Source organism: Tachypleus tridentatus, chromosome 11, assembly GCF_004210375.1.
Source record: "Tachypleus tridentatus isolate NWPU-2018 chromosome 11, ASM421037v1, whole genome shotgun sequence".
Taxonomy (NCBI): Eukaryota; Metazoa; Arthropoda; class Merostomata; order Xiphosura; family Limulidae; genus Tachypleus; species Tachypleus tridentatus.
In genome coordinates, this window is record NC_134835.1 from 60,901,647 (window position 1) to 60,923,863 (window position 22,217).

Below are 22,217 nucleotides of genomic sequence, written 5' to 3' on the forward strand. Positions count from 1 at the left end.
GGGGGATATATTGAAATTTTTAATGAGGAATAACTCAATTTTCTCTCTTTCCTTCTCCCTTTTTTGTAGCATAACTGCTCTGTGACAGATCCATGTTTTTTTTCTCCATCACATGAGCACAAACATTATTAGCCAAAATAGAAAGAATGGGAGAATGCCATTTGCCTATTTAAATTTCACTTCAGTTTAGCTCTTGGATACAACACTCAAAACTTTCTACCCTTGGGGATGAACTTTGACTTGCTCATAAAGGTTTACACCAATGGAAAATATACATCCTCTCTTATAAATTTTTAAACCTATTCTACACAGTAACAACTTCTGTCATTATGGCACCAAACTTTAATATTACTCCTTACTCTGTGGCATTTTCAGGTGTAATGATTATTTTTAGAGGTAAAAATAGTAACTACAAATAATAGAAAGAACAGAAGATTATGTTATGTATAATTATATTTGAATTTTTGTATTTGAGTTCGAAAAACAGCCTAAATGTAATGTAAAAATAAATTGAAAAGTAAGCAAAACAATGTTTAAGGAAATTGTAGTACTTTTTTCTTTCAGAAGAAAGATCACACCAAATCTCAAGGAAATCTAAACAAGTCTAGGAGATTATGACAACTGTATACAAATTACAATAGCATTATCTCACAGAACATATTTCTATACTGACATGGGAAAGTTCTGGGTAACATCAGAGGCACAAATAGTAATTAATCAAATCAAGTGGATTTCAGAATTGGTCTCTGTTGTTAAATGTATGAGTACATTCACACGCATGTGTGAGTGAAAACATTTTGAAACTTTTAGGAAAAACTCACGTTCACTTTTCTAATCTAATAGGAAATGAAGCGTGTGTATTCATGCGGTTGGGTGAATAGACTATTTACTCCATGTACATGCACTTGATGCTAAGAAATTCTTACTTAGTATCTTCATAATGTAGCTATATATACTTCTTTTTTTTTTAATTATTGTGCTGAAGGACCTAGAATAATTCTAGAGTTTCACATCATTTTAATGAAAGACACACATAAATCCTTACAACAGTAACCAGAAATTACCCCCTCTGTTCACAATAATAGTTGACTGCAGAGCTTTCTTGCAGGTTTGAAGGTCTTTGAGGCATTTGTTAAACATACTGACTTGCAAAAAATTTAATCAATGTTCATTAAGTGGAATGTTAGAGTAACTGATATTTCAAAATGGCAACTGGAATTTTTAACAGTTTAATATCTTATTTGTCTTTGGACATATTTGATGAAAATATGTTTCATATTCTGGACATCATCTGTAAATAGCTATACTGTATGAGCTGTACTGGAAATATGAATACAACTGATTCATCAACATTTCCCAAGTGGCCTTGGTATTAGCTGATGCCATGGCCAAAGATACTTCTGATGGCCCTAATCCAATACTGTCAAAACATTTCTGCAATGTACTCTGCACTGACTCATCAGTACTACATGTGAATAACTGGCTATGGAGTGATTACCATTAAACAGAACATTCTTTCACTGATACATTTGTTTTCCCACATTAAAAAATTCCATACAACTAATGATTATAAAGTTTATAGACTGGCAACAAATAAGGTGTAGTAGAAAGTGATTGTACTTAATACTAAACACTACAAGCAACTGATGCAGACATTTAGAAACTACTTGGAATAGAAAATTGTTTAATTTTCTTTTGCCTTTCACTCATACTGTAATTTTTTTCATCATTAAGCTCTGTTCTTGAATGGTTTAGTAGTTACTGCAGTGGTAGTATGATTTATATTGCTTGAATCTATTGCTCCTTTTGAATTCTTACAATCACGGCACATAAGGGCTAGAGGTTGATAAATATTTTATTATACAGACAACCTAAGTCACATAATTAACACCATTGCTGTTTAATTGTCAACTGTTTTGCCATCTTGATTGAAAATATAAAAGTTTTAAACACATTAAATGTTCTCAGTTTTCCATTACTATATATGACTGTGTTTTGAACACAAACAACTTCAGTACAAGATTCTTACTTCAGTGTTTAAATTCTAACTTATGATCATGTAATTTTATTAAAAAGAGTCTAATGATGACATAATGTTGTACACATTTACTACTATGTTAAACTTATAATAAAGACTTTTGTTATCCATTCAAGCCCTCTCTAAATTTTATTAATCTAGAAGAAGGCTCATTTTCAAATTTGAATATCATTAAAGTTTTTCACTTTCTTTAACAGTAACAGACTTCCTGATCTCACTTTGCAAACAAAAAATTTCTTTTTATAGAATCATGTTTTAATGAATACGAAAGATAATTTCTCACCTGAGAAATTATTGCTCAAATGCTGCACTGCATATATTTATGTCTTAATATTTTACTCACTAAACAGAATCTTTTTAATAGAAATACAAACTAATGATTTATTGGATAAAGACAAGTACCAATTTATATCAGTTTTACTAAATCTTAAATAACAATCAAAGTGCTTGATGAAATTCTACTTTGTCTCAGATATTAAAAACATATATGATCTCATTTAGGTCTAATTTTAAGCTAACTGGCTACCTAACACATAAAAATACTGTTATAAAGTTTTCGTTGAAAATTCTATAGGTACAGCAATTACAATATCTTAATACTCTAACACAGTATTCCAATAAATCATAATTTTGTAGGTGTATTTATACAATTTAAAATGTTTTGCACAAGATTTTTAATATTGACACAAAGATTACATAAGCAGTTTGGATCACATGCTTTTTAGTTTCATTACTCGTATATTACACTGAACAATGAGATTATGCCAAAGGAACAAACTATTAACACTGAACAATGACATCATGAAACTGCATTTAATGGCCAAACTAGAACACTAAATAATCGAGTCATGAAAGTATGGCTAATACCATACTTATTACTCTAAACAAAATCATCACAAAACTGTACTTTTGTGTTGCAACCAAACTGGTAACACTGAAGAATGACATGACAAGATCATGCTTGATGGCTGAACTGGTAGCACTGAACAATGGCATTTTCAAAACGTATCTAACTACCAACCTAATAAAACTAGGCAGTGACATTATAAGATCATAAATAACTGCCACATTAGTAAAATTTAACAACAGAATTTTGCCCAATGACCTAACCAGTAACTGCAACCTTTTAATAACTTTTCTTATACAGTTGACCTATTTCATACAGTAAGTTATAATTTGGTGCACAGGTTAAAAAAAAAGGCTCTTTTTAATTACACAAAAAAAAAAATCACTAATGGTATTTGGACATGAGACCTAGTATTACTCCCAAACAACACAATAATAATTTCTGGATCAAAATTGTGAGAAAAGAAAAATGCAATTGAAAATAAAATGAATAAAATTTTATAATACAATAGTTTAGCATTATTTACTTACATGTCTTAAACTCTTGTGTTTTTATTATAACACAAGATATTTTGTTAAAAAATAAAGAAATCCCTTTGAGTTGATACTTGACTTTTAATTTCAGACCATGATTATTTATAATGTTAAATAAGTGAAATAAAATATTTTTAAATGTTGCCACAAAGCTCATATTTTTTCAGCTTCTAAATGTTGGTAACTTTCTCATTTTGTCTTTATTTTCTAAATGTGATTTAAGACTTTCTTTAATTACAAATTTTCTTAATCTGAATTAGAAGTTACCAACACACTTCTAAGTTTCAACACAACTTGAAATAATTTTATCTAAAACAATAAACTATGAAGTTTTTACACCACCTGACTCAATGAAACTTTTGAGTGTTTTGGAGAACCAAAAGAAGGAATATTAGTTAACTTGAGGCTATGCTGGTTTTGTCCTTCTGTTGGTTTCTTTCTTTCTTTGGAAGATCTCAGTACCATAGATCCAATGCGAAAACTAACTGTTACTTCATCATCCTTTCTGCACTTATTCATTTCACCTGTTTTTAAAGGAGATTGTTTAGAACTTTCAGAATCATCACAAATATCTGTTATACCTTCATGTGATAGAGAACCTCGATCACTTTCCCCTGACAAAGTTATTCTAGAAAGAGAATCATCTGAGCTATCATTCTGTTCAACATTTGTAGAAGGTATTTCAGCATCTTTCTTATTCTTCTGAAAGCGTAAAGAAAACGTTTTTTTGAACTTCTGGAGAACACTGTCACTTCCCAGTGATCGTGGACTAGATGTTCGGATTGATGAAAGATGGCCATATATTGAAGATGCACTCTTTCCACCACCTGATACACTTGGCTGTTGAAAACCATCTCTGCTGTTAAACCACAACTTCTTATCACTAGCTGCATCACAAGAAACTTTAAACGAGTTATCTAATACTTCTTGAGTTTCATCATCACAGTACATTTGTGACCAAGGTCGGTATTGACTGAATTCTTCTTGTCGCACATCTTCACTGCTGTGTGCTTCATATTGAGGTACACTATAGGTTTTTAGTTGGCGTTCTGATTTGGAAATAAGCTGGTTCTTTTTTAATCGAGATAAAGCCATAGCCTTCTTCTTAGGGCTAAGAAGAGTTTTTGAAGTTAATTGGATAGGGTCTGCCATGTTTGTAGTTATGCTATCAACATTTGGCCCAACGTAACTACTGTCTATACCCATGATGAGAAGGTTTAACCTTCTTGTTGAAGTATGTGGGTCATTGATATGAGGAATGGTATAATGTTCTGCTTGCTGAGAGATTGATTCTGGTACATTCGACCTATTTACCAGTAAAGGCTCAACAGGATCATAATGTTGATAGAGAAAATCCTTTGTCCCCTGTAGATTAACAACAAAAAACATACCAATATAAACTGGGATACAAATTCAAAAGAAATTCATTTGTACTGCATACTTCACAAATTCAAAAAAAAAAAATCACTTGTATTCATACTATAATGAAGTGCTCAAAATTTGTTTAGGTTTTCCTAAATCATTCAAGCTGTTTTTTTTTTTTTTCATTCAATGACTGAAATAAATGTTTGCTTAAATATACTTCTAGTTTTAATGCTAAATTGATCTGTGTTTTGTTTGCCCACATACTCTTTTCATAGTTTTGGGGCTTTACATTCTAGGGGATGCTATTTCTGAAATTGTGTTTGTACTTCCATGCACAAGTTAGTGGAGCTAAACCTGAGAGACGAATGGTTGTACTGTTATTTTTTTAGAGCAGCTGGGTGGATATTATCCTCTTTTAGGTAGTTTTAGAACTAATTGAGGGTAATGGGGAACCTGACCTGTACAATGCAATCTCTATGAATCATGATGTGGCCTTTGAACCCGACATCAAAAAATGTGTATTTTAAACTAGTCTACATACATCATTAAACAACTCAAAATCACAAGCATTTGTTTCTTTAAAAGTGTAAAAAAAGTAGTATCAAAGCATAACAAAACTTGTATACTATCCAACTTAATATGTTGCTACATCTCTGGAAGACTTAAGATTTCTTATATCCTTAACTTTAAATTATATCAAATGAAAATTATCAACTTGTCATTGTTTAGTATTCAACTATTCCATAAAACTGCACATTGAACAAACATTTAAGAATAAAATATGTAGAACTTATGGTAACAATTTTCAAACTGTATAGAGAAAAGGTAATAATATAATTTAATCTGGGTGGAGTAACAGGATTGTATCAATTTAAAGACCAGAATATAGATGTAATATAACACACTGCCCTAGGCAAAAATAAAAAACTATAAAATTGCCACTGAAATAGCCAAACATTAAATAAGATATATGACTTTTTATTGGGAGATTTAATGCTACAATTGAATAAACAGTGCATAAAAATTCTGAGACATGTCTAAAAGAAGGGAGTGGGAGCTTTGTATGCTATAGTTCAATAGCCAAGATACAACCAAACCCTAAACCCTAGTTTTTCATAACAGGTAGATGAAGGTAGATTTAGTTTACAATTTCTGTGCTTAGTAATAATGAAATCATTACATACAGATACCTATGTTTAGAGCACTATGCAATTTTATGGTATTTGTCAGTCTTACAATATTTTTGGACAGGTCACAGATAAAATATCTTGTAATGCAAAATGGGGGGTAAGATTACATTATATACTACTTTACACAAGAAAGATTTAACAGCTTCTGCACATGAAATACCAGTTATTTAAAAACTTTAGCACACATGTTCTTTACAGTTTGTGAACATTTACGGTAACACATCCAAAAATGATGCAAGACAATGTTTATAGATATTTTAAGTGATATATATATACAAGTAGAGCAAAATATCAGTTGTTATGCATACAGTTGAAATAAAAATTTTATGGTGGCACACATTAACCATAAAAATCTTATCTTTCACCAAATTTTGTAGTATTCCTAAAAAAGCAATATGAGTTCAAAAAATGCCTTTAATTAACAGTGTTTTATTCTTTGCCAAAATCAATACTAAGCCAATACTTGAATAATCAAATTACAGTTACACAGGACAAATAGAAATGCCAATTTGTTATTCTGTTTAATAAGAAGCTTTATATCATTCATATTTTGAAATTAAAAATGTAAAACAGCTATTAACCCCTTTTGTTTTATGTTTAAAATGCAACAAGAATGTTGTCTTCACTTCTTTTTTACATCTAAAATGAAACATGGCTATACTACTATTCTGTTTCTACAGCTAAATTTAACAGGATACATTACTCACTTTTTATTGTGCCTTTAACTCAAAATAAGAGTAGGCAGTTGAAAATATTGTTTAAACAATATGAATATGTATTAATTCTACAAAGAAATTTAACAGTAGTATCAGTTACAAAATGAACAACACAAGGATAAAAATACTATTTGAAAATATTTTGCTTGTTTATTTCCTGAATTTCATGCAAAGATACTCAAGGGCTATCTATGCTAACCATCCCAATTCTGAAGTGACAGATTAGGGAAAGGCAACTAGTCAAATGTCACTACCCACAAATCCTTGGCTACTCTTTAATAATAAATAGGGTGATTAAAAAGGGTGAGCATGTTCAGTGATGGATTTTGATCCTACAATCCAAAAATTGTGTGCCAAACTCCTTACTCACCAAGCCATTTTGAAAAGAAGAAAGATTTATTTTGCAGCAATACAAGTTATATAAAAGTAAGTTTAGAATAAAATGAAAGTGAATAAAATGGTGTATGAAGTAAATGGAGAGAAAAGAATTAAATTATTGTATCTAGAACTGTGGGTAGGCAATATAATTGACTGAGCAAATGATAAGCAGAGGGTGCTTGTAGTGATGCAATCTTAATAGTACATATATAGCTAATGATGTAGGGAATGGTAGGCCAGAAGAGTTAATGGTAAGTATCAAGGTTAATAAACCATCTAAAAGAAAAGAGTGATAATTTAATTCTGTCAGAAGTATGGCAAAAACTAATTGTGGAGATGAGATAAGTGGGCACTAAATCTGAATGCTAGGCTTAGGTTTATATGTAAGAATGGGAAGACTGACTGTATGGACTTGTGGGGTCAATTCCATTTCAAAAATAATCTTTTCAGAATGAATGATTTATTTATAAGGGTAGGAAATGACTTGTTTGCAAGAGTGCTTAATTTATATATCTCAGAACGGCCTCTATGGGTATTAACATTTTTACAAATAAGGACAGAACAACGTTTTGACCTTCCTTGGTCATCTTCAGGTTAACCTAGGAAGGTTGAAATGTTGTTCTTTACTTCATTAGTAACATTGTTGATAACCATACTGGCTGTTCTGAGATACATTTTATTTCAAATGTGTTTCTCATCATCAAGAAGTGCTTAACTCATTTGTAAGATCAATTAAAACAAGGTGGTGGAAATGACCAGGATAAACTAACTGCAGAAAATAAGATTATAAATGTTTGGAAGTAGTTTTACTATTTCAATGCTAGAAGTATAAGAAATAAAACAAAATACTTTAGAATACTAGTCTGAATTGAAGCTTTTGATGTTTCTCAAATGACTGAAATTTGGTTAGATATAGACTTCTGATGACAGGAACATTGAATCATAGGCCTTTAAATAGTTACTTCCGGTGATAGGAACATTGAGTTATAGGCCTTTAAATAGTTACTTCTAATGACAGGAACATTAAGTTATAGGCCTTTACATAGTTAAAGAACTAAAAAGAAAGGGAGATGTGGTTTTATATGTAAAATAGGAGTATACAAGTTACAGCCTGTTGATGAAGATATCAAAGATAATAGCAAGTAAATTAAAACTATTTGGGTTTCTGTTAGTAGAGTAGAGGAAGAAACCTTTCAGTTAGGATCTGTTACAGATTACTAGATTAAACTGATAATATGAATAAGAAACTTAATAGTGAGAATTACACTTCAGCTGTTAATGAGGTCATAATTATGGAGAATTTTAATTTCAGATATATACATTGGATATTTGAGTCAAGCCATGAAAGGAAAAGGTTTTCACAAGCCTTTAAGGATAATTTGTTTTCACCAATTGGTCAGGGAACCTACTAGGAACAGTGATATTTTAGATTTATTGTTAACTTACAATACAAAAATAGTAGTCAGGGAAAATCTTGCTGGACGTGATTATTGCTGTTTAGCGTTTGATATTTACTGTATATGGTAATCAGGTATAATGAGATTCTTATTATATAAATCAAGTGAACAAATTTTGAAAGGATGAGACCAGAATTATCCATTACAAACTGGACAGATGAATTAATTGTAGAAACTATTCAAATGTGAAAAAAAATTTTAAATATTAAAGATAGATACATTCCTTACAAAAAATAGTATGCTGCAAGTAAAAGACCATATTGTTTAACAAGAAGTAGAAGAAATAAAATTGAGAAAAACATACTGAACTAAACTTAAGGTTTAAATTGAATGATACGATAGGAGATAGAGTTATGCAAGAGCAAGAAGGTTAGCCAGAAATAAACATTTGCAGAAAGAATTCATTTAAATACTGTTGTAATATCCCTGAAACACTCCTAAATACACAAACTAAACATTAGACTAAACTGTCACTGAGTGATAATTTGACATCATACTTCCTATCTTTTGCCTCAATTGTGACTACTTCTGATGTTCTATGACTTGAAAGTATTACCTTTATAGCTTTGTCTTGCAATGTCACAGACAGATTTTACTTGAATTTTATGGTCTGTTGTGTTCATGACCCTTAATATGCATTATTCCTATAGTTAATTACCCATTTATTATGAGGTGTAGAGGAGCTTCTTATATTAAGGGTAACTTCCAACTTTTGTTTTTCATTCATTGCTGGAGACAATCTCCTACCTTTCATTACCAACTCAGGTCAAGCTGTTCTAGCTGTAGAACCAGCATTGATAAACATACTGCAAGGCTTCCCATCAATAGATCCACAGACTTGTAGATTGGTTTCTTGAAATCGTGGGCTTACTTTATTTTGGGCATAGTGCCACTTCTTTTTTCCAATGTATAGTTACCTCTTTGTTCTTCCTTTGACCTAGATGAGCTCAAATACTCATCCTTAGGGTATTGTTTCCTTGGCTTATTAATAGTTGTTGGTTCCTCACAGTCTTAGCTGTAATAACCAGGTTTTCCAATTCTATAATAACTCTTCTTTTCTAACATCTTTTGATGGTACATTTTATTCCCTCACACTTTTGCTCGAAGTTGCTGGCAATATGGCCTTTCAGGTTACCCAGAAAATACTTATTGTTTTGTGGTTTATTTCCTCTGTTTTGCATAATTGTTTGTCTAACTAATCCTTTTAAATCTTTTAAATTACCATTAGGAAGAGGTGGTGTTTCCATGACATCTTTATCTAGTGATCCCATAACTTCAAATTGGTATCTTTAGTTGTTTATTTCTGATTCAAGTTTCAATGTCAACTGGAATAATTCCTTTAAAGTTGTAAATCTACTTTGCTTTAACCTATCTCTCATATCCTCATCTGTTATGACACCTAAGTCATGTGTCAATGAATCTATCATTTCACATGAAGCACCTGTATAAGATAATTGGTCAAGCCTTTCCAAATATTCTTTAAGTTCAGCTAAAATAACTTCTTTGTTCTAGCACTTTGGTATGGAGACTTTCTGTTGTGTTATTTCAAACTTCTTTGATAAAACTACCAAAGCTTGATGTTTGTTTTCTTAAATGGAAGGTCCTTTTGCATAAGAAGCAAGATGAATAGCTTGTCCTTCACTATTCTACCTGTTCTCTCTTAAAGTTATTTTTAATTGAACCTAATGTGCCTCCCATGATACCTATCCATTATAGTTTGTTAGTTTCTTACTGAGTTGATCATTCAAATTCTGGAAGTAGATGCAATTATGACATAGCTGGAGTAGTCCAGGAAAGTCTTGCACTAACAGATAGCATGGCAGTGGTAGTAATAGGTGTAGACAATATATGCTTTCCTATTTCATATTTTGTAGTAGATGGTTTAATCTTTGTATTTAGAATTCATTTTCTAGATGTTTAATTGTGTCACTTATGTTATTTTCTACCTAAATTAATGCTGCTTTCTATCTTAATGAACTTTTTAATATACTTCTTTAATATTTTTGTTATAATACATTTCTAATAGCTTCATCAGTCTTGTCGTCAAAAACATTTACTTTGTTTTAATTTCTTCCTCAAATATTAAGTCTCTTTTTAATTCCTCTCTTGAACTCCTATTTTAATTTTCTATCTCTTTCATCTAGGTAAACATATTTCTGTCTCATTCTTATTATCTTCTCTTAATTTCATTTTATCTTCTTCTAGTGCTCTGTCTTTTTTATTTATTCCTTTTTCATCTTATCATCTTCAGAAGATTTTCCATCTTGCTCTGTGCTCATTTGTTCACCTTGAAAACTAAAGTTTAGTAAAAGTTCTATTTTATTTTCACCAAAATAATCTCACTTCTTATATCAGTATTGTAAAGTTGTTCTTTCATTGAACATGATGTTTAGGATTATTCTGTAAAGATAATGCAAAGCAGTTCACGTAATGTCGACAACTAATTTCTTTGATAAAGTTTGCTACAGGCTAAGTTCACTCTGATACAGTTATAAACCTAAGTTTACAAACAATTTTGCAAGAGAAATTACCCACTAGTGGTACCTATGGCTAATTTACTTAGCTTTAATTGATAAACAAAGCTAACTGAATAGCAGAGTAGAATTGAAACATTCATTAAATACTTCACTAAATCCTCATTAAATCTTCATACACTGGTTATTTATATTTAACATACTCATTTCTCCAAATTCCTCAAAACCTTTATATTACATCATTTGGAACTTTCTAGGTTCCCCAGAATACTTTTAAGAACTTCATACATTTAGCATTATCATCCCAATTAGCAGTTCCCTGTAGTAAGAAACTAAATGGTAACATTGAAAATACAGCTTACAACAATACATTCAGAGAAAGCAAAATGTTAGACTGAGAGTAAGGTCTTTGAAGGAGCTAAAAGGAACTCATTTCTGATAATTATGAGATGGCTAGGTTACTGACTTTTACTTTTTCTTAGAAATGTTTCTAATGGATTTCATGCTATAGTCCATGTTATCAACAATTGCTAGATATAAACATGACCAAACCAGAAAAATTAAAAAGTTTCAACTGTAATAATACTCTTCTACCAGATAATATCTTCTCGAAGGTTTTGAAGAAGGTCAAGAATTGGATATGTGAACTGATTACCAGTATTTTTTTGCAAGTCCTTGAATATTGGGCAGATGCTAGAAGACTGGAACTAGAATAATTACAGGCTTATTAGGTTTGCACAAGTGTTGGGAAAAGTGTTTTGAAGGTTGGATAAAAGATGCTTTACAAATTTATATAAAAAAGTTAAAATTTTGCTGGATAGTCAACATGTTTTTTCTAGGGGAAAATCTTATTAATCTTTTGATATTCTTTGTAGAGACAACTGTTTACATAAATGATGACAAGGTGTGTGGATTTGATTATTTGAATTTTCAAAAGGATATTACAAAGCACCATAAAAAGGGCTTATTACAAAATTACCTCTATTGGATTGAAAACTGGATGGATGGAAGAAAGCAGATGGTTGTTATAAATGGAATTTATTCAAACTGGATTAATGTGTGATGATCTTGTTCTGCATCATGGCCACTAGGCTATCTACAGTAATATTTATTATATATGTAATGATTATGTACCAGCACATGCCTGCATCTGAGAAAAGAAATAATCCTAATCAGGGATGACACATATAAAAGTCTTGAGAAGTCCCCATACAAACTGTCTTTCACAAGGCATTCTCACTAATTAAAAAAAATATTATACTTGTAGAGAGAAAAACAGAATGGAGTTTTATGTGTCACTAAGGGGAATTTCTGTATATAGGAGCTTGAACTGATTACTCCCAGTCAACTCTGGCACTACGTAAAGAATACAAACTAATGAATGTCAGGGCAACATATGCACTCAGGAGAACAGACAGTATGTTGGATGTTTTGAAGAAACATAAATCTGGTAAAAAATAAAGTTTTTTGTTAAATTCTTTCATTTTCTTGAATCCATTATTTAGTTTTCTGAAAGTCATTCTTGTTACAAAGTTATATCTTCATTTAAATGGTAAACTTTATTCATTCTTTAATACAAAACATAACAAAAAAGGATCTATGATGAGGGCACCAACTTATGATATTTTTGTACTTGTGGCAAAATAATCTTCTAAAAAGATATCAAAAATCAAACGTATAACATGCACTCATCATTCATATTTAAAATATAATGGCAAAATGTCTTATAACAGTTCAATATTTGATTGTAACACATTTCCACTCAGAAAATTATATCATACACTCGCAATGTTGATTACAAAGGTTTAGACCTAATGGGGAAAAAAAACAACAACAATAAAAAAAACTTTTTCAGAACTATATACACACTCAGCACCTCAACGTCTAAAAAGTAAAAAAGGTATGTGATACATTGTTTAGTTGTGAGGTTAACCAGCGATAGACTGGCTTTGTCTTCCAGAAAGATGGTGTAGCCATCATCATCTGCTTGTGCCAATATAGTCAGTTATCAATGCCAGTTCTTGTGTACTATCATGGCATAGGAGTAGGCAGGGTTGAGTATTTCATGGTACACCGTTAATACAGCATAATCAAAATTTATTGACAGTAGAAATAAAAATGTCATACTCTGTTAAGTAATTACTCTCACAATTGAATAATAAAAAAGAGACCAATCAATATTTCAATACAATGATATAAACAAACATTTCCTGCAATTACTTGCTAATTTTTTTAAACAAAGCCAAAATTTGTTATTGAAAAATAGTGTAAATACGATACTTGTAAAAACAATTCTAATTGAAAACAAACAAAAGAATAATTAAATCCACAATATACTTGAATGTGCTCTTATTCAATTTCCTAACCCCCAGAGGCACAGTGGTAAGTCTATGGACTTGTACAGCAAGAAACCGGGTTTCGATACACGTGGTGGGCAGAGCACAGATAGCCCTTTGTGTAGCTTTATGCTATATCAATGCCAGCTCAATGTCCTACACATCTACAGTATTAATATTTCCATGGTAATCGTGTATAGAATATTACTGTGTAAACAATTTATTGTCATGTGCTTATATGGAAAATAATAATTAACAATGAATTAACACATATTCAGAAAACAATAACATTAAAATAACAACATAATAATAAATCCAACAAGAATAAAATCTAATCCTCGCCCTCTCTCATGGAAAGTAGACTTCATAGCTCTAACATTAAATTAAAAACCTCAGATACTGCCAAGTTTCTCAGTGTTTGTTATATTACTAGCTTTATGGTGGTTTCTGCCAAAAATTTCAACTGTTTCATAAAACTTACAGTTCATAGCTATTTTGTAGTCACTAGAGGGCACTAGTTTAGAAACCAATTAAATGTTTAAGGAATAGTTGTTTTTTAACGAGGAACAGCTTATATATATATACTCAAGTTATTACGTTTATACTGTAAAAGTATAACCTATATAATTTTATTGCTAAGCGACACGGCATAAAAGCCACTGTTGGAACACGCTGTTACCAAAACAAACTGGCTTTTCTATATAAGAGTATTAGAAGCTGTCACAAAAGGAACCACTTCTTTTCGATGTGCTTTGTCCCTAGCTTGCCTCATCACAAACATTCACGCACATGCATGCACACACGTGGATAAGTACTACCCAGGTGCTCACCCTCAAGGTCTACTCAGTATTTGTGCGAAATTTTAGATTTCTAGGTTTTTCGGCTTGAGGCTACGGTGGTCACTTTTTTTCTACATGGTTCTTCATATAAAAGGATGTGCATAGACGTAGATAAGTAATAACATTAAGGAATATCGTAATACTGTTCAACCAAATACTCTGCACTATATCAAAGTGCCAGACAGCTATATTTCTACCTTATGCCAATTGTAATTTAGTTTTGTTTGTATTATATTTCGTTTCGATGCACAGTAATCCTGATAAAAACACCTAAAATATTGTTTCAACCACCTTCTAGGCAGCAAAGAATAATTTATGTTTACAACTTTAGTTAAGATAATTATAAATGCGTTTATTCAAGAGAAACCGGTGTTTTCCTTCGACTACTTAGCGTTTGGATCGTTACGCCTCTTTGCAATGCTTGAAATGGAATCTACAAACAGTAGTATCATCTAAAATGTTAGCCACTACGACTGTTACATCACAGAGCGTTAAATGTAGCGCTCTGGCGTCGAAAAAATAAACTTGCGTTTAATTCATTATTATTATATTCTTAGAAATGATATTTCTGCGGTAATAACTGTAGAGAATAAGGCTGCAATACTAATTTAACACAACCCAGTGGTTATCGTGCCGGACTGTGATTTCAGGGTTCCGTGATTCGCACCCCATAACAGACATACAGCAAATAAAAATCGCGCTACACATTTTGAGGGTGGATGCGTTATAAGAGTGACGGTAAAATCCCACTACTCGATTACAGTAGCCCAATGAGTTGATGGTGGGTGATGCTGAGTAGCTGCCTTCCCCTAACCTGTCACTTCAAAATTAGGGTCGGTTAATGTAAATAGCCCTTGAGTAGCTTTGCGTGTAATTCAACAAACTAAAGTACTCGTAACATCTAACCTCATAAATCTTTATCGTGTGTAAATTCATATCATGAAGACTTTTGTCGTTAAAATAACCAATATAAACGTTTTTTCTCAAACAATAACATAATCTATACCAATACTAATCATTTTACGGAAGTAAACTTGTTACTTCCCTGATACACTGAACCATAGAAGAAAAAAACACATTAAAACAGGAGATATGGGCGCTTGTTTACATTTTTGATGGCCTAGCTCTATCTCCATGCGCTGGCTACTTTCATCTGTTTGTATTTGTTATTTGTTTTTTGAATTTCGTGCAAAGCTACTCTGCGCTAGCCGTCCCTAATTTAGCAGTGTAAGACGAGAAGGAAGGCAGCTAGTCATCACCACCCACCGACAACTCTAGGACTACTCTTTTACCAACGAATTGTAGGATTGACCGTCAAGTTATAACGCCACAATGGCTGAAAGAGTGAGCATGTTTTGTGGGATGGAGATTCGAACCCGCGACCCTCAGTTTACGAATTGAGCGACTTAACCCACTTGGCCATTCCCGATCGAAGAAGCCAACTGAAAAAGATAAAAGAAATTCCTCAAGCACAGTTAAATTCTTTAGTAATGTAGGAACGTAATATCTTGATCCTTGGTTATTCTAAATGTTAATAATAAAAATATCTGGACTGAACGTGTTCATTTTGGAATTTGCTCTAAGATATTCTGGAAGATTTTGAACTTTATTCTTTATTTTCTGATCGCCTACTTGAGACTAAAGTCTAACGTATCTTATCGGCGATTTTGATTATCTGTTCGAATAACTGAGTGGTAACCGGTTCTTTCTCGGTTTGTATTATATAAACAGTGGTGTCGGAAGGATAGCAAGGTGTGTTGCATAGTTAGACATGCAAAATTTACAATGAGAGATTGAAAGTATAAGTAGATGCAAAGAAAGTTCAATCTAGAGGGTGGCCTGTGAGGAAAAATGTTAATAAATATAATGTATAGTTGCTATATAAATCAAATTTATAAAAGTGAGATTTCTGTATAAATAACATTACTTTTATTGTAAGTTAAACTTTTATTTCACTTTCTACAAATTTCCTTCTGGTTGCCAAACATGTGCAAATTTTTTCGTAATGTTCTAATCAAGAAAAGCTCTAGCTATAATAATTAGAGTACTTAAAATACAGCTGGTAAAAAACGTTAAAATTAAATTATTCAATGAGAAGGTTGCTACATGATAGGTTTAACTTATGGTTATAAATTAAAGTGGCATAAGCGCATTCAGGACGTATATTAAATATAACAGGAAATTTTGGATAAAATAATGGCATTTTTTCCGTGTCTTTATTTAAAATATACTGATTCTTCCTACGCCCTATTTGAGAGCATCCAAAATTCTATACTAGGCACTATACTGCCAATCTATACCCCAGGTCATGATTTTATCTTGCTAAATTACAGTGCTTAGGGTAGATTGTTTTGAATTTCACACAAAGCTATACGAGGACTATTTGCACTAGCCGTCCAAATTTTAGTAGTGTAAGACTGGAGAGAAGGTACCTAGTCATCGGCTACCCACCGCCAATTCGTGAGCTACTTTTTTATCAACGAATAGTTACAGTACTAATAATAACACAGTTTTTCTATAGGCATAACTTCTTCTTCCAGGTAACGTAGATGTTCGTGATACGTCACAGTCAAACGTTAACTTAGAGTGAGATTATTCATCATTATGTTAACGCCGTGGTTCTTAACCTGAGTTCAATCGAACCCAAGGGGTTTGGTGAGTCAGTCATAGGGTTTGGCGGAGGTCAAGACACACACACACAGTGTGTCTGTCCGTTCCGTTCACCCCACTAGTATGATTCGTGACGTCATTCTCCACTTGGCCATCAATGGCTGCGGCTGATAAATCACATCACTTGGCCTTAATATCTGTGCTGCAGGGAACTTCGTGCGCTAAGCAGTCGACTTGTGACTGTAGTAATCGTGCGTCATTTGTGATTTTTTCCTAATCTTTCAATCCCTTCATACTAATTATGTCGAGCAAAAACAGAAAGTGGTCGGCGAGTACGTACAATATGAATTCACTTGTATAACGAAACATGATGGAAGTCAGCGTCCTCAATGCATGATTTGCAATGCCAAGTTGAGCAATTCTAGTCTAGCACCGGCAAAACTAAGAGAACACTCCCTAAAGCTGCATGGAGATGGGAAATACAAGAACACAATGAATTCAAGGTAAAGAGAGCCAGGTTCGATAAAAAGGCTACTTTGCCTATTCTCGGCTTTGTACTCATTGACAAACCAATCCTCATAGCATCGTACGAAGTTGCGTACTTCATTGCAAAGCAGGGCAAACCACACACACCATTGGCGAAGCACTCGTAAAACCAGCTGCGTTGAAGATGGCGAATATCATGCTGGGAAAAACTGCTGAAAATAAGTTATCCCAAATTCCTCTTTCAAATGACACCATCAGCAGCAGAATAGATGACATGAGCGATGACATCTTGGCTCAAGTAGTTGCAGATCTGATTTCAAGCTCAGCAAAATTCAGCCTTCAACTCCACCGACGTTTCCATTTTAAGCCAGCTTGTTGTATTCGTGCGCTATGTGAAGAACGACGAGATAAAAATTTTTTATTTTGTAAGCCTCTTACAGCAACAATTAAGGTAGCCGACGTGAAGAAATTTGTGGATGACTTCTTCAGAGACAACGAGCTTTCGTGGGATATGGTTTCTGCAGTTTTTTTCGGATGGAGCTCCAGTCATGCTGGGACGAAACTCTGGTTTTGGTGCGCTGGTGAAAGCCGATGCACCACACATCATTGTAATGCACTGTGTTCTGCACAGGCATGCATTGGCAACAAAAACCTTGCCTTCAAAACTGGCAGAAGTATTAAAAATTGTAGTGGAATCTGTGAACTTTGTGCGAAATAGTGCCCTGAAGCACCGCATCTTCAAAGAGCTGTGTAATGAAATAGGCTCTGAATTCGAGGCACTTCTGTACCATTCTAAAGTTCAGTGGTTATCCCGGGGAAAGTTGCTGAATCGTGTTTTTGCCCTCCGTGTGGAATTAGCCCTGTTTTTGCGAGAGCACCAACATTGTTATGCAGATTGCTTCGAAAAATCTGAGTTCATTCTCATTTTGGTGTACATGGCCGATATCTTCAATGCTCTCAATCATCTCAATCAACAGATGCAGGGCGGTGGAGTCAACATCATCGAAGCGGAAGAAAACCTGAAGGCTTTTCAAAAAAAGCTACCGTTATGGAAACGACGAACAGAGAATGATAACTTCGCAAACATTCCCCTGCTGGACGACTGTGCAAGATCGAAGATGTGTCTGAAATCGGAGACATTTCTGTACCCGGGGAAGTGAAGTAAGCAATTGCTATGCACTTAGATGACCTCGCAAAGTCTCTCGACGGGAACTTCCCCACCAGAGAGTCATATCCAGCATGGATGAGACAGCCGTTCACGTTTAGTGTTGCGACAGCAGATGTCAATGATTAATATCTCGACGAAATAATTGAACTTCAGCAGATCCAGGTTCAACAGCAACTTTTCAGAACAACAATGCTCTCAACGTTTTGGTGTCACCAAATCGTAGCGTACCCTCTTATTGCTAAGAAAACCCTTGAGATACTCAAACAGTTTGTTACAACGTATCTTTGGGAGCAATCCTTTTCGAGGATGGTAGACATAAAAACGAAGAAAAGGAACAGACTTTGTTGCGAAAATGATATGAGAGTGGCACTTGCCAAGGTGAAGCCGCGTATTTCTGAACTTGTCTCTGAAAGGCAACAGCAAGTCACATTGATTTGCAGTAAATATTCATTGAGTTATGTTTTTGTTTTTGTGTGAAATTCATGTTTTGTTGGTTATGTTCTTTGAACACAGTGATATTGTGTGCAACTGATGCATGGTTCATTTTGTGCACTAATAAAATATCTACTTATGTTTTGAATTTGAAAAAAATCATATTTTATTTTTCCAATTCCGAAGGGTTCAGTGAATGCAAGAACGAAACTTCCGGGGTTCAGTACCTCTACCAAAGTTAAGAACCACTGTGTTAACGCCATTAAATAATATTGCTTACTTCTGCTTTTCATATGTGACTTTATATCTCTTAGTTGAATCTCGAGAAAGTGCCAACTAACAATATCGGAGTTTCTTCACTTGTGAATTGATTTCATTATTTTATGATTTTTTCTTACATGATTGCTCATCTTCATATTTAAAGTTGTCTGGAACTATCTTTGTCAAAGTTTACAGCTTTCTCATACATCAAGGGTCTTTTAAGAATTTAGTCGTTATCACGTCTGCCTTTCCATAGTAATCTCCAGTAAAACTTACCATCTTTTCCCTTCCCCTCATTCTCAAAAACATCTTCCTGCAGAATTTCATTTCTTCTTAAAGAAGACCAGTTTTGGTTCTGAGCTGAAACATTCTCGAAAATGTACAAAATAGATTCAATCTCTCTCTTTTTCGACATTATTCTAAAACATTAGGATATGTATTATAATTCAATCTAGGGCTAGTTACATGTTATGAATGATGTTTATACGCTAATACAGTTCCATATCACCATTGATTATAAACCACAGCGCAACTGCCGACATGTTTAGCTATACGACAGCGAAATGACAACAAGTAGGGTTATAGCTGGAGAAATACAAGAATTTTTCAAAACCAAATATGTTCATAACAGATACTGTTAAGAGACGCAGAGTCAAAGGACAAACAAATTCGTAAAGCGAAGCTTTCAATGTTCTCGCCATAAATGTGGAAAACTAAGACATCAACTGACTTCGAAACCACAGTTGAAGCACTTCGAAATCGCAGAGTAGAAGCTATGGTTATAAAAGAAAAATTTCCAATCTAAGATTCCATTACAATGAAGCTGAGTTTATCTACTGATCCCGCTGAAACACCTTAAAATCAATAGTTGTTTCAAAATAAAAATGGACGAAACTGGAGTTGTAGTAGTCCCATTAGACTGCATATCTATCAAATCATTATTCTGTTTTGTTTTATATGAGAGAAAATGTGCAAAATTTGTTATAATTTATGTTTTGTAATTGACTTTCCCATCCTTCATAGAAGCTTGTTATAGAAACTACAATAGTGGGAATCAGACTTTGTGCGATAGAAACAATATAGAATGTAGTTCCAAGGGAAGAATAGAACATGAAACACAAGGAAAGTACGTGGTCTGAAGACATCTTTCTTCAAAAAACGTGATTAACCTCACTACAAGAGATTGGGTAATTCATCAAAGAATGCCCTTTATTTTGTTACAAATTATCTCCACAAACATGCAAAACCACAACGTTTCAGTAAATGTACTAAGATAAGTTTTCACAAGATAGCACCAGTTGCACTTTTTCCATTTCCTGTTTTTTTATCAGCAAAGTAAAAAAGTTTTGGAGAAGTACTCATGATTAATTCGACCTTTATAACGCTAAAATCAGGGGTTCGATTTCCCTCGGTGGACTCAGTAATACCCCGATGTGGCTTTAGTATAAGAAAACACACACACACACACACAAAGTACATTCTTTCGACTTAAGTTTTTTCTAAGTTTAGTTGTAATAACTAAAAGTGTAATCCGCTAAAAGCTTCAGGAATCCTAATGTACTAACATGAACGACAGAAACTGGCAATCTGTTTGTGTGCAAACAGTCTTAAATTAAGCTGTAATACATGAAGGTGAATGAGCAAATTATCACCTCACCTGCAGCAGGACTCTGATGAGTTGCTTACTTAGCGCGTCTTGTTAATTTTGTGTAATGCGTGTGTTTTAACTTTAAATTTATGAAATGTACACGGCGTGGTACTAGTAATATGTAAGGCATTAATGTAAAAAAAGAAAAACAAACAACGATTTATTAGTTCCATATAAATGTGAGAAAGTACGGGAACCACTTAAACGAATAAGGTATAAGCATATCATCAGATTTTCAGTGTGTCCTGTTTTTAAGTTTCAAGTGACATCCTTTCTTATTTGTTTCTGCATGTTGTTATTTTACATGTCCATATGAAGTTCTTACCAATTCTAAGTTAATGCATACTTATAAAATTAGGAGGATTCAAATGTTTCCATTTATATGTCTTTGTCTACAACATACAGATGTAATGAAATATAGAATTTAAAACAGAGGAGAATGGATAAACAAACAAAGAGTGGAAAGTAACAAAAGAACTGCACCTCCGGTGGCTCAGCGTCATGTCAGATTTCGGACTTCGAAATTCACAGTGAGCAGAGTACCAAAGAAATACACAAATTAAATACTGTTTGATACGATAACTAGACAGATTATTTCGTAAAAATTATAAAAACAAAACTTCTATTTTCTTCAGTTCGATATCTATAATTAGTGCGAATTTGGGTTAGTGATTGAAAACTACAGATATACACTCTATGTGAAACCGTTCAAAAATGTGCATACGTAAAACAGGATTTGTTCTGATGGTGATAGGTACACAGTTTACTATAGCCGAATTAGTTTTTGAGGTTTTTCTAATGCAGAGTTGTATACATGCAATATCTACAACTTGACAAACTATGTAGTGAAGCACATAATTTAGCTCCAATATGTTCTTCAATAATTTCTGACATTTAAATCCCTCGTGATCAAACTTCGGAATTATTAACTGAAATTAGTGACGGATGCTGTCACTAAATTTGGATTTCTTTCCAAATGTTCATCTCTTTCATGTAAAGAAATCAGTCAAGTCACAAAATGGTTTGCTTGTTATTTTTCGAACGATGTTGAAACCGAGATAGAAAACGAATCGGTCCAGTTTTCCATACTGGCAACTTCAGAGCTTTGACATTCATTCACACAATCAGAATCAACAGAATTAGTTGTGTTAAGAATGCCCCTCTTACCCCATAGATAAGTTCTTATCCAAACATTTCCTAATGTTGAGATAGTGCTGAGAACGAGAATATACTTGTTCATGGTGGTATCAAACAGGAGGACAGAATAGAACAAATCTAACTAAACAGTCTAACATAGAATGTAACATACTTCGAAAGCTAGACTTTTTGAAACTCATTGGCGAGTTAAGTTGCAATAAAGCCAGAAAAAAAAAAAGATAATTTTAGCTTTATACAAGTTCTAATTTAGTTATTTGTACTCATTTATGGTTTGCCTGCAT

General features: G+C 33.1%; 1 protein-coding gene across 7 annotated transcripts in view; it reads right to left on the bottom strand.

The window, feature by feature from the left end:
* The window catches only part of LOC143232265 (uncharacterized), a 143,363-nt gene that overhangs the window by 29,328 nt on the left and 91,818 nt on the right, over positions 1-22,217 (bottom strand). For all 7 annotated transcript variants that reach the window (XM_076467448.1, XM_076467451.1, XM_076467449.1 and 4 more), the window contains exon 2: positions 3,761-4,783. In XM_076467448.1, coding sequence (XP_076323563.1) covers positions 3,761-4,783 — 1,023 coding nt within the window. The remainder of the gene's footprint in view (positions 1-3,760; positions 4,784-22,217) is intronic.